The 14,263-nt window shown below is 33.7% G+C and overlaps 1 protein-coding gene across 1 annotated transcript in view; it reads left to right on the forward strand.

The window, feature by feature from the left end:
- Window positions 1-14,263, forward strand: part of LOC308654776 (bifunctional heparan sulfate N-deacetylase/N-sulfotransferase 4) — a gene marked incomplete at both ends in the record, with an annotated part of 250,397 nt that overhangs the window by 142,017 nt on the left and 94,117 nt on the right. Inside the window, 2 exons of the mRNA XM_081304425.1 lie at window positions 7,613-7,798; window positions 9,617-9,745. Coding sequence (XP_081160551.1) covers window positions 7,613-7,798; window positions 9,617-9,745 — 315 coding nt within the window. The remainder of the gene's footprint in view (window positions 1-7,612; window positions 7,799-9,616; window positions 9,746-14,263) is intronic.

Below are 14,263 nucleotides of genomic sequence, written 5' to 3' on the forward strand. Positions count from 1 at the left end.
CCACTAAGTTATATGACAGGGTGGAAAGAGGTGATAGTGGTAATTGACAGCTATCATTTCTGATCATAACCTTTGCTCCATATTTGTAGGACTTAAAAGTTGCTATATATTTTGCTGTTAGTGCAAATCTCTCTGCTTCAATCCTTAGTCATTGTCCTTGGCTAAATGTGTGGCACTTGTGTTTGCATTTACCAAAGTTGATATATTCCATATGATAATCTATATATCTTTTCTGAGTAAATAAACACTTAAAAATCCTATAACTTGAAAGACTATTTTAAGCATTTCAAATATTAACTTATTTATATACCTTATTATTTAATGCCTTAATATCACCAGCGTCATTTTACAGCTGAAAATTCTGAAGTACAGAAAATCTCTCAGGGTCATACAACTAATAAGTGTGAAGCTACAATTCAATCTGTCTCTAGAATCCAAGATCTAGGATACTTTTGCAGTAAGTATTAATAAATCTTTTATTATATACCTACTATATTCCATGCAATATGATAGACTCCAGTAACAATGACATGAAAAGGAAAGAATCTTTTTTTAATATTTATTTTTTAGTTGTAGTTGGACACAATACCTTTATTTGTTTTTATGTGGTGCTGAGGATCAATCCCAGGGCCTCTCGCTTTCTAGGTGAGCGTGCTACCGCTGAGCCACAACGCCATCCCAAGAAAGAATCTTAATACACAGAAACCCTAGGTTCTATAGGTACAGATATTCTAAGTATGATATAGAAATATTAATAGAAGACTATTCGGGCTTAAATTTATTTGATCAAACTCAGTGACGAGACCATAATCAGAGAATGGGCCTAAGAGAAAATATTTCCTGGGACTTGAAAGGTGACGGAAAATAATTTGGACTTTAATCTGAACACAACAAGGAATAATTGGATGGATTTACGATGGTGAATTATGTTATGATAATGATGATGATTGGTGCAGAACTGGGAATCAAACCTAGGGCTTCCTGCATGTTAGGCAACATTTTTTTCCACTGAACTACTCCCATCCCATTTGTTATTATGAACACATTAATGCCAGGCATCATGCACACACCTGTAATCCCAACAAATCAGAAGACTGAGGCAGGAGGATAGTGATTTCAAAGCCAGTCTAAGCAATTTAGTGAGGCCCTAAGCAACTTAGCAAGACCCTGTCTCAAAATAAAAAATAAAAAGGACTAGGGATGTAGTTTAAGCACACCTGGGTTCAATCCCTGGGGTGGTTCAGCACCCCTGGGTTCAATCCCTGCTACAAAAATAAAAAAGAAAATATTACATAGAAACCTCTGATAGCAAAAAACTCTGATAGCAAAAAAATCAAATATATATTGAACTGGAAACAACCATTCAAATTATTTTTACATTTTAGTGCACATTTAGACCTATAAATATATATCATTTGCCCTATTTTTTGAGATTTCAGATTATTATTAGAAAATATTTGATTTTACTTTTAATATGAATTTTGTGGGGGATATAACAAGATCTCATAATGCTATCTTTTTTTAAGCTGCTTCTTGGCAGAGTCATGCATAAAATTCTACTCATTTTAAAACAAAGAAAACCTGATGATATTCATTTTTTTCTATAATAACCATCTGGAGTAGTTTATTTTTTATTATTTTTTAAATTTTTATTGTTGGTTGTTCAAAAAATTACATAGTTCTTGACATATCATATTTCACACTTTGATTCAAGTGGGTTATGAACTCCCATTTATTCTTTTCAGTATTTTAGAGATTATTGCTTTGAATGCCTTTAAATTCTAAAGTTCATATTTATTAACTGTTATTTGGAAATCATAAGAAAAGGTCATTCATGGAAGCAATAGTATTTTATCTCTCAATCTAAGTTCCATTTGATCTTTGTAGGGTCTGAGAAAAATTCCCCAAAATAATGTCATTAGGCCAAAAACTTGAATGTGCAACCATATCACTAGAGCTATGTCACCGGAAACAAAAATGGTAATCATCCATATTCCATCCTTACCAAATACTTCTTAGACATAATTTGAGATGTTGAATTGTATTCACTTGGTTACTAATAAAATAGCCAAGAAGATTAAAATTACCTCTAGATAGAAATTTTCTACTTTAACATCAATAGTCAATATTAGCTGGAAATGGTTTTCAGCTTCCATTAATGTTCATGTCAAAGACATTATTTTTTTAACACTAGCAAAGTATCTACATGTTAAAAATAACAATCATATTCCATTTTAATAATCAAATGCTTTGTACTGTTAAATAGTTTGGTCTTAGACGTTTGCACTAAACAAACAGTCCTGAATTTTACATGCTGCTATTTTTATGATATTTTACCATTTTACAACACTGTTTTGTTTTGAATTTGTAAGTATCACCATTTCTTCCTTTCATTACAAAGATGATTTCCTGTCTGAGAAAGTAAGAGAGAAATTTCCTACTGGAGTTGTACAGTCCAGAGCTTATCCCAGAATTACATAGAATCAGTTTAAAACTCCAAATGCAAAAGAATGCACCAGTCAATTGTTTTTATTCATAAGTTAATTTTTAAGTTATATTTAGATTTTTTTTATTTGCACCTCCATTTAAAAATGATAGAGTAAAAAGGTTTTAACTTCTGCTGACACACCCATTATAATGGTTCTTTTGGAAATGTTCCTTTTTCAGGAACACACCTGTTAGCTTTGCATCCCTATGACCAAAATACTTGACAAAAACAACTCAGAGGAGGAAAAGTTTATTTGGACCTCATTCCATAGACAATAGACCTAAGGTGCAATAGACCTAAGGTGAGGCAGAACATCATGCCAAAGGGCACAGCAGGAAAAAAAAAAAATGTTCAGCTCCTGGTAACCAGGCAGGAAGGGTGGGGCACAGGACACACCTCCAGTAACCCACCTCCTCCAGCCACTCCCCACCCAACTACAGTTACCAGCTACCACAGTAGTCCTTTCCAAGTAGGATGGACTGATTAGTTTACAGCTTTCACAATCCCATCAGTTCACTTCTGATCAGTCCTGCTTTAACAGAGGAGTTTCAGGGGACACTTGATATCCAATCCACAACAACACCTAAAATTTCTTGTATAGACACTTTGAAATATTTGAGTCTAATTCTATTTTCTTTGGTACAACTTCCACATTGCATGTTCATTTTAATTTGATATATTTCATGCAGGCAAAATATAGGTCAATTTTTGGACTTTTTATAGAACTACCCTTGCTCAATAGCATAGGAGAATATTCTTGCAATTGTCTTTGCTGTACTTTTACTTTCTGTATATGTAACATGTCTTCTTTGAGAATGGGTATGTACGCCTACAATGTTCACTGTTATTATGCCTTTTGTCTTTATATGTCAATTTGTTTGAACACTATTTATGACTTCAGAATAAACTGGCAGATTTTTTTTTAATCAAAAGATCTTTAGCCAAAACTCATTGAGAATTCAGATGCATTTGTATAATTGATTGTGCAATTGTCTCCAGATTTCAAATTTCATTAGGGTAAAAGCCATGTCTTATATCTAAGCTATGTCTACTATAACCTTAATACTTAACAAGGCACTTGACATAAAATCATGAACTCAAAAGTAATTATTTCAAGTCTAATTGAATTAAATTGTTTTAATGTGTTTGCTATGTATTATTTAAATAGATAACCATCTCCTGTTTACTTAATATACCCTAGCCACTGTCTGTTCACTATGTAAGATTTAACAACCAAGCATATTTGTGTGTGTGTGTGTGTGTGTGTGTGTGTGTGTGTAGATAGATAGGTATTAGCCTTATAGCAATCAGTTTTATTAGAGAAATATTAGGCAGTATTTATCAAACTCTTCCTCTGTTTCCTAAAATTCAAAATGCTAGATATCCTATTTGAACCTCTTAAATATTTTATACTTATTAGAAAAAAGGCAAAGACCAGCTCTATCAATCCATTTTCTAAGCTAAAATAACATTAAGTTATTTTAAACAGGGAGAAGTTTTATTCAGTAACATAAATGCTTTCAAAAACTTTGGAAGGGCTGATGGAGCAGAATATAGGCTAAACTGCTGCAGGGACTCACAGAGCCATACAGAACTAGTTCCCTGGGGCATTTATCATTTCTGAGACTGCCACAGGAGCTCAGGCTGAAAAAAATAGGCCTTCAATGCTGCTCTGTAAAAGAGCACCAAACACTACTTAGAAAAGTCTCTTATTTTCGAGATCTCACTGTCCAGCAACATGAGCCAGGAGCTGACAGAATTTAGCCTCTGTCTCCTTTACTCCCCTCCAAAATCTGGCCAAAGTACTGCTAGTTGACTGAAACTCGTTTGCATTAAAAATGATAGATGCAGAAGAGTTTGAGATACGCAGGTTTTTCCAAGTTAAAAAAAATGATAGAAATTCTAGTTCAGAAATGTACATTAAAATCAATTCCTTTTGTTCCCAGTAGGAGAAAACTTACTGGGAAAGCAAAAGACTGAATTTAGAAATCTTAGGTATAATTCTAGCCCTAACACTTGTTAATGTGAGCAAGTCATGTGCTTTCTCTGAGACACAGTTTACATCCTTTATAGCAACATCCAGTCCTCCTTAGAGAATTATCATGAGGGTCACATGAGAAATAAATGTAAAAACATTAAATAAATATTAATAAATTACAAGGACACATGATCAGTAAGAATGATTTTTAAAAGTGGTATATAGCAATATAGCTGCTATTAGATATTTAGTGTTAAATGCATTTTATTTGCACTGCTTTTTGAAAAATGGTGGTATTTTTTATATAGGATATAGTTCACCATAATATCATTTTCCAATTAACAAAAATGTAATGTAAGTGGAAAAATGAAATAAGTCAAAATCTCCTGTAAATATTTGTGCCAGTATGTATATTATAGCATTGTAGAATTCCTAGATTCTTTAGGAGATATTGTTCTAATAAATAATAAAAGCTACATTTGAAACTATTCATTCTGCCATTTATATCTGTTTTATAGCATTTTGGGTGCTTCTTACAATTACATTGAAAAGCCTTTCAAATTTTGTAACTTTTGTGATCTTGTGTAAATATGAAGTTGGGTTCATTTTTTAGTTGGCCAGGTCTCTATAAAGTGGGTTTTAAGCTTCCAGACAGTAAAGAATGAAGCTTTCTAGTTCAGTAAGCCCCTTGATAACAGGAAAAGAGTTACTGGGGAATTGCTTTTCACTTTGTGTTATCATTTAGATTGAAAAAGTATAAACTCATAATTATCTAGTGTGATTTACTATTTTGATTGAGCTCCAGTTGCCAGTGTGATAAGATGACCTTATGAGCAGAATAACATTGAGCCCCCAGAAATCAATAAGTATAATAAAATCTTTTTACTGACCCTTCCTTCCTACTCACCAAATCAATTGCTTTTTACCTTCTGATTTTTCATGAAAAGTTCTACAATTCATTTTACTACCTGTCAAAATGAAACATCTTTTTTTTTAAGAGAGAGAGTGGTTTGATATTTCAATTCCCTTTACTGATTTTTTCATTTCTTTGTTTCTAGGACACTAACATACTTATCTAATATTCCAGTCCCCCAATTTGGAATAAAACATAAATAGTGATAGAAAATGAGGACTAACAAAGTGATTATTAAAGACCATTAGCGTTCATCAAGTGTTTTATCATTCTTCAAATTATGGGATGAGACTTATAAAATCTCTGTATGAATTACTTGGAAAAGTAATAAGAGGATAACACATTTTTTTCCTTTCCTACGAATCAGAAGTAACCTCCCAGACAATAGTCATATAAATTCTATGTACCAGACACAGGGATTTGAACCCCCTTGAGCCTAGGTTCCTGGATTGGGTAAATTTGTGTCTCTCTCACATGTAGTGCAGCCACAGGCTCACAACATCTTGGTTATTGGATGCTTGCTCATGCTCAAAATACTGCGATACTTCACTGGGCAACAGGAACAAACTAGGGAGAAGTAAGGTTTCTTCAAGTACTGTACATGGCCCCCAGTGATGTGTCAGGGTTACACCAGTTACCTGCCCTCTCTGATAGCTTTCAAGTACTTTTATTACTGGACTTTTTCCAGCCTTGCCTCATATTGAAGATAAAAAAGCTCCAGGCCTATAAGTATAGTTCAGCAGTAGAGAGCTTATCTAGCATGTATTAGGCCCTGAGTCCAATACTCAGCACTGAAAAAAATAAATAAGTAAATACAATCTCTTGGAAGAAGTCTTTTTTTTTTTTTTTGCACACACCAAACAATGAGTTTTCCCTAGTGTCTAACAAAATACTCCAGCTCATTTTACAGCATTGATTTCATAATTCAGTCTTCCCACAGAGTCATTTATTGTAATAGTTGTTAGAAAACACATAGTCTTGATGAAAGAGAAGTGAATTTGGTTATACAATGAGGGTCATTCCAGGAAAGGAAGAATGATGGACACTTGTGAAATATTTAGGGCCCATCTTCTGAGCTGAGTGTGGCATATGACTTAAGTATTGTAGACATGTGATCCATTTACTGCTTGTTTTTTTATACCAAACTGAATTCTTTTTCTTTGCTGTGTACCATGTAATAGAAAATATAAATGGAGATTGTCAAGTCAACACCTTTGTGTTCTGTTTATTGATTCAATCAACCTTCATATATGACTGTGCATTGTAATTTATAACTTCAATTGATGAGATTCAATCCTACAAGGAGTCTTTATAAAGCAGATAAGCATTTAAAGGGAAAGGTATAAAGAAGTAGAAATTAGAAAACTGCAGATCTATTTCATGTACCTAAAATTATAGCACCATTCTTTGACAATGTGCTCATATTCTTGCTTTAAATTTATACCTGTTTTCCTTCAGAGTTGACTGTTTATCCAAGGTAAGTATCTCATAGTGAGGTGTATGCTGTATAAAAATAAATTGATTTACTAAAGCTTAAAACCAGGAGTAAAACCTTAACCTTTCTTTTTCCTTGTCGCTCTGTATCCAAAACATCACAGGCAATTATATAGCATTAATAACCTGCCTTATAATCCAACCACCCAAATATAGATTTGTTTTCCACCTTCACCTAATCTGCATCGTAGAAATAGTTCCCTAAGATATGACTATGATTCATTTCCTCCCTTATAGTTCATGTCCCCAGATTCTTCTTAAAATAGAGTATATGTTAAGTGTACATGCTCATATTATGCAAATATAAATACTTCTAAATCCTTTTGTTTACCTGTAAAAGTTCATCGCTTTCATGGTTCATGCTTACCTTTCTTGTTTTGTACACACACACACACACACACACACACACAGAGAGAAACCACATGTTCTTCCCTCTACCTTTGGGCACTTGCTCAAATAATACATTTAAAAAAAAATTCCTATGTTTATCTGAAGAAAGGCCAAATTCACTTCCTATCTTTCCCCCAAAACTTTCTGTATTCAAAATTCAGAATATCCACATACCATATGCCCCAAGAGATTATGAGCTGCAGAAAGATTAAAAATTCCATTTTGCTAGTTCATTTTATATTTATTTCTCATACTCAGCATAAAATTCAGTGTATTCTCTATAGGAGGTATCTGCTTTTTAATTGATTGAATTGATCACCTTCCATCCTGATGTTCTGACTTCTTTCAGGAACATGGCATACCGATCAACATGGGTTATGCTGTGGCCCCACATCACTCAGGGGTCTACCCGGTTCATATTCAGCTATATACGGCTTGGAAGAAGGTCTGGGGTATTCAGGTCACCAGCACTGAAGAATATCCACATTTGAAACCTGCACGGTACAGAAAGGGCTTCATTCACAATAGCATCATGGTGAGCACATACCACTGTGTATCTTTGAAGGTTTTTGAGATTTACACATGGATTGAAGACAGATCACCATTACCATTAAGGATACAGAATCAAACTCCTTTTACATGAATTTCAGATATTCCCAGCCTACCATGGTGATGACTGGGTCACACACGAATACGTTGTTTGGCTATAAGGTTCCTTCCTAAGCTGTGGAGTGAATTTGGCGAGTCTAAGACAAACTAGATACAGCGGAAATGAGTCTTGTATAGATTACCCACTGAGGTTTCAGAATTTAAATTTGGTCTAGCGAGCCTATACTTCTCCTGAGTAATTCCTCAATTCTATTTGTTTGGGTAGTTTAACTGAGAGTTAAAGGCAGGCTATGGTTCCATAGATCAAGAAAACTCTTCTCAAAATGCTGCACCGTCAACAGAAAGAAGGGAATAAAATAGCACCTGAGAGCTAAATTTATCCACTCAATTTGACTCTTAGGGTACTTCTCTTTTTGTCCTCCTTTTCTAGGATACTCCCAAAAGGGTGGTATGTATTTCCACTTTGTATGTTACAGAACAAGTACAGAATGATATATCCATTCTTGTAAATGAGAATAAAACCATTACTTCTTGTAATAAAAAAGATACTAATCAATTGGATCTAAAATGGTCTGTTTTAAATGTCTCCATTTCTTGTATCTCATTACTAGTTGTCAGACTCAGAATAATGGTTTATAAAATGTTCTATTTTAAATATTTGCACTGTATCAATCCTTTATTCATATTGTTGTTACAATTATATATTTATCTATCAATCTGTCTACCTAATCACCATCTAAAATCAAGGAAAAGGCACATTCATCTATCTAGAGCTGGTACTCAATATTCATTTACCATGAAAGTTTAATTATTTTATTGAAAATTGATAAAAGAATACCTAAAGAAGATGCTGAGTCAAGTGACATTTGTCAATAATAAAAATAGTGACACAGATATCTCTAGGAATCTAGGAGGAATAAAAGGAATTACTCATATTATTTAAAATCACCATGAAACTACTCATTTTTTCCTTTATTAGGTTGCATAACCATTCAACATCTTATGAAATGAAAATATTCCCTTGAACCAATATTATATACATTCATTTACCTTGAGTATAATCAGATTTATGAAAATCAAATGAAGAATAGATATGATTATAGCTACTCTGTTCAATTGGGTACAATTTTCATTAGATTATAAGTAGTTTTCTCTTCAAAATAAAAATCTGGAATAAAATTACTTATTTGTTTTCTCTGTTGAACATTCGGATTTGCAATGGAATTAATCACAAAATATGCCAGAAATAATCATTAGATGGTATGGCTACTCCTGTGGTAAAATAAAATTCAGAGTAGAGTTAAAAAAAGAATGCGGTGGGTGATGGTGATAACAAATTGTCTATTTTTAATCCCAGAACCTGAATGCAATGGAAGACTAAATTTTAGAAACAAGGAGAGGAATGGCCTAATTGCACAAGAAATACAACCTTGGAGGCTTCCCATTTTTAAATTAATCCTAAAACAACTTTTCTTTTTTAACCAATCATTTAACATAAAGTCAGGTGGGACTTTACAGTTATAGAACCACGTGAAAATTATTTGCCCTGTAAATTATGTATCTTTAATTTGTTAATTCCCTTAATATTTACAAAATTATACCAACATCAACTCAGTACGATTTTGACCTCATCAATCAAGGCCTTTTAATAGGAATTGACATTTGCAGATTCTAAAGTCATAAAATAGTGGTGGATTTCTTAATTAAGTCATGCCCATGTGCCATTTTTACTCCCTTTTCTCAGGTTCTCCCTCGACAGACCTGTGGGTTATTCACCCACACTATTTTCTACAAAGAATATCCAGGAGGACCCCAAGAATTGGATAAAAGTATCAGAGGAGGTGAACTTTTCCTCACGATCCTTCTAAATCCGGTATGGGTTCTATTTATGTATCTTACAATTACTTTGGTGTTTTCAAAATATTTCACTTTTATTTTTTAACGTGAATTATCTTTGTGGTTTTTTTTTCTTTTTCATGAGCAGCATACTTTGACTGACCATGGGTTGAAATTTGTAGTTCAAATCATTTTCTTGATAAAAGTTAACTTCTTTGGGTAGATCTGATTACAAAGTGGTGTTTTACTCTGAGATGTGATTGATGAAAAACTTATTTCTAGCAGTAAAAGAGGTGTTATGTATTCTACTTTCTTAAGCTAGTTCTTTTTTCATTTGGCTTTATTAAGGTATAATTGACACATAAGAATTTTTGGGAATGTAGAGGTTTCTATATATAAGACCACATTGTCTGCAATCTAGGGCAATTTAACTTTTTTTCCTTTTCAACTTGGATGCCTTTCATTTCTTTTGCTTGCTTAATTGCTCTGGCTAAAACTTAATATAAATTTGAGTAACAATGGTGAGACTGTGCATCCTTGTCTTGCTCCATATCTTAGAGAAAAAGCTTTTAGCTTTTCATTATATGATGAAGTGTGATGAACATGAAGTCAGCTGTGGGTTTATCATATATTGGCTCTATGGTGTTAAGACGTATTCCTCTCTAATTTGTTGGGCGTTTTTATCATGAAAGAATACTGGATTTTATCAAATGTTTTTTATTGAGATGATCATGATTTTTATTCTTTGTTCATTCCGTTTCTGTGGTGTATCTCATTTAATGACTTGGATATGTTGAACCAAACTTGCATCCCTGGGATAAATCACACTAAATCATGGTAAAGGATCCTTTTATATATTGTTTAATTTGATTGGATACTTTTTGTTGTTACTGAGAATTTTAGATTCTAAATTTATAACAAATAAATTTCCTTTTTGTTGTTGTTATTGTGTTCTCACATATTATTTACTTCAGTCTCTAAAAATGTTCACCATGCAAAATGCAGCACTGAAAATATGTACCCATGTATTATCCTTTTTTTTTTTTTTTGGCCAAGGACATGAGTGGTTTATTTAATTTTTTAACATGTTCTAATTAGTTATACATAACAGTAGAATGCATTTTGACACAACTTCTCATTCCTCTGGCTGTACCTGGTACAGAATCACACCAGAAGTGTATTCATACATGTGCATAGAGTAATAATGTCTATCTTATTCTACTGTTCTTTCTATCCCCACAGCCCCATCCTTCCCACCTCTCAGTCCCATCTGCACAATCAAAAGTTCCTTTGTTCTTCCTTCCCCAACCTCAACTGTGGATCAGCAAACATTCAGAGAAAACATTCAGCCTTTGGTTTTTTGGGATTGGCTTATTTCACTTAGCATATTCTCTAGTTCCATCCATTTACCAGCATAATTTCATTCTTCTTTAAGACTGAGTAATAATCCACTGTGTTTATGTACCACATTTTCTTTACTTATCTGTTGAAGGGGATCTAAGTTGGTTCCATAGTTTAGCTATTGTGAATTGAGCTGCTATAAACATTGATGTGGCTGTGTCTCTGTATTCTGCTGACTTTAAGTCCTTTGGGTATAAACTGAAGAGTGGGATAGCTGGGTCAAATGGTGACTATGTATAATTATCTTTATACAAAGATAACCATCCGGGTAATATAAGGTGCATTTTTAAATTTTTAACTAATTTTATTTGAAGTAAAAAACAGACAACTCGTGATTGGACCATTAGGGCTCCACTTTTGTTGTGGTTTGGATGTGAGGTGTCCCTCAAAAGCTCACATCTGAGACAATTCGAGAAGGTTCAAAGTCGTAATTATTTGGCCCTGAGAGTTTAATCCAATCAGTGAAGTGATCACCTGAGGAGATTAATTGATTGGAAACTGAAGACAGGTGGGTTGTGGCGGGAGGAAGCATAGCATCTGGGGCATGGCTTTGGGGTATAAATATTTATCTGGCAAGCAGAGTCTCTTTCTACTTTCTGATTATCATGTGAGCTGTTTCCCTCTGCCACACTCTTCCATTATGCTGTTCTGCCCCATATAGAGCCCTGAGGAATGGAACTGGTTTTCTTTGGACTAAAACCTATGAAACCGTGAGCCCTCAAATAAACTTTCCTTCCCTAAAATTGTTCTGGTCAGATCTTTTAGTCACAGCAGCAAAAAAAGCTGACTAAATCAACCCTCATGAGTGAGTTTAAAATATTTTTCAGGAGTACGTATGCTTGCTTGCATGCAGAGTGTGTCTCTCGCGCGCGCTCTCTCTCTCTCTCTCTCTCTCTCTCTCTCTCTCTCTCTCTTTCTCTCTATTTTATGCCATTATACAGCAAGAAAGATCTCATTAAACTTTCCAGGCTCCAGAACAGAGAGCCCATAGATTTCTGCACATATAATTTATATATATGGAGAGAGAGAAACATATATCTATAATTATATGTATAAATATAAATCAGAGGATTGGACAATTTTTTCTATAATTGTGTCCTTACATTTTTCAAATTTGCAATGATATTTTTTATAAATATATGTATAAATCAGGCCTCACTCTATGGGAATATATTTTCATTAGATAATGTTAGCATTATTTAAGCTTTCTGATTTTTTTTCTCCCACAATGATTCCATTTCTGGGGCTCCATTAGAAAAGCATGTCCTCATTTAGGTCCCAGAAAACATGCACAAGAAAGACATGAGATAAGAACACAACATAACAGATTAGCACTTAATGTGGAAAGCAGATTAAAAATTAGCTAAACAAAATTGAGGGGGAAAAGATAATAAGCTGAAATTTTTTTTGTACAAAAGGGATTTACACTGTGTCCACCCTGCTTAATTTAAGAAATTTTCTTAGAGAAAAAGATATATCCTTTAGATAAAACTAGAGCTAAATCATGCTGAAGCACCAGGTATGTTTGAAAGTATCTTTTGTTAGATATTTATATATAACATTTTAATTAATGAATAGAAAAAGAACATAAATTGCATGAATTTTTTTTCAAAACTTGTAAATTAGATTGGAGGGATAAGAAATGGAGATAAAATGATTTATCAGAGTGTAGTAAAAAACTTTGTTCTCAAAACAAAACAGTCTGTTAAATCACAGTGTTGAAATGGCTCTAAACCTGGAACAGGAGCTTGATGTTCTGTGATCCTTAGCAGAGTACTTTATTTCTCAGACTTGCTTATTTTCCTGTAAAATAAACTAGTTGAACTTAATAATCTTCAGTGTCCCTCGGAGGTACTCCCATTGAACCTAAACGCAAGATAGTCCAACTGGTTGTAGATATTACAAATTTAATGCCTTTTGTGTGTATTTTAATGGTACTAAGGGCATTATAAAAATAATTTTCAAAAACTGGGATGCACATGTGTATATTAATGAAGCAAATGTGGAAAACTCTTTCTTTATCCCTTCCTTCACTGAAATTTTAAACTCAGCAGAAGCAAGAGTTCCTTCATATCATTTAGTTCTTGGACTCTACTCTTGACTGCTTATTTGCTCTATCATCTCCTAAGGGAAAGTCAGTATTCATCACAATATTGTACCTCCCCTAAACCTCTTGCCCCATGTTTGATTGTTATTGGTGTTTACTAGTTGGGTGCCTAACTACTTGTTATTAAAAACATGAATTTGTATCTCTCTTTTTAATTATTTTGAATCCAGTGCCCTTCATAAAGCATAATTCTGAGACATAAATGTTGTCCTTTAAATGAGATAAGTTGTTTGGTTTCTAGAATTCCATCTTCAGCACTTATGAACTAATAAATGTATACTAAGCACTACTAGCTTCAGTGAATAGGTTCATCATTAACACACAAGTGTATTTTAATTTCAGACAGAGCATAACAGTGAAGAAGAGAGTTTTAGGAGGGTTCTCATATCCAGTTGCAAACTTTCCCTGTTTTAGCATTGTGACTTGATGGTGAAATTTTTTTTTTAACAAATTAGAATAGATGGATAAAGGAGAGAGACCTGGACAGATAATGCAGAAAGAGCAATGCTAAAGATGGTCAATAGCAGGGATAAGATCATACATTCTAATATGACAATGTGAAATTTAGATCAGGGAACTGGTAGTCCACAAAGATGTGAGATTGAAGAACAATATTGTTTAAAACAAGGAGAGTGCATAACTACAAGAAATCCAAGTTGATCTTACTGAGCTCGTTAGGCAGACAGGCTACAGGCAGCCTAGAGCACAGATTAAATGGAGCTTAGTTCCAGGGCTGCATAAGCATAAGCTAACAGGTGTTTTAGACAGGTTTCTCCAGAGAAATAGAACCAAAAAGACAGAGAAAGGGACAGAAAGCAAGAGTCAGAGACTACAGAGAGGAGAAAGAGATTGTTATAAGAAATTAGCCATACAATTATGGGGACTGTCAAGTTCCAAGATCCACTATGCACTCAAGACTCTGGAGACCCAGAACAGGAAATAGTGTTTCCAATCTGAATCCAAGGCCTGAGAGCCAGGAGAACTGAAATAGTATAGATTCAATCCAAATGCCAGTAGGCTTAAAATTAAGAAGATCTAAAGATTTAA

Source organism: Spermophilus citellus, assembly GCF_964194105.1.
Source record: "Spermophilus citellus genome assembly, chromosome: 8".
Taxonomy (NCBI): domain Eukaryota; kingdom Metazoa; phylum Chordata; class Mammalia; order Rodentia; family Sciuridae; genus Spermophilus; species Spermophilus citellus.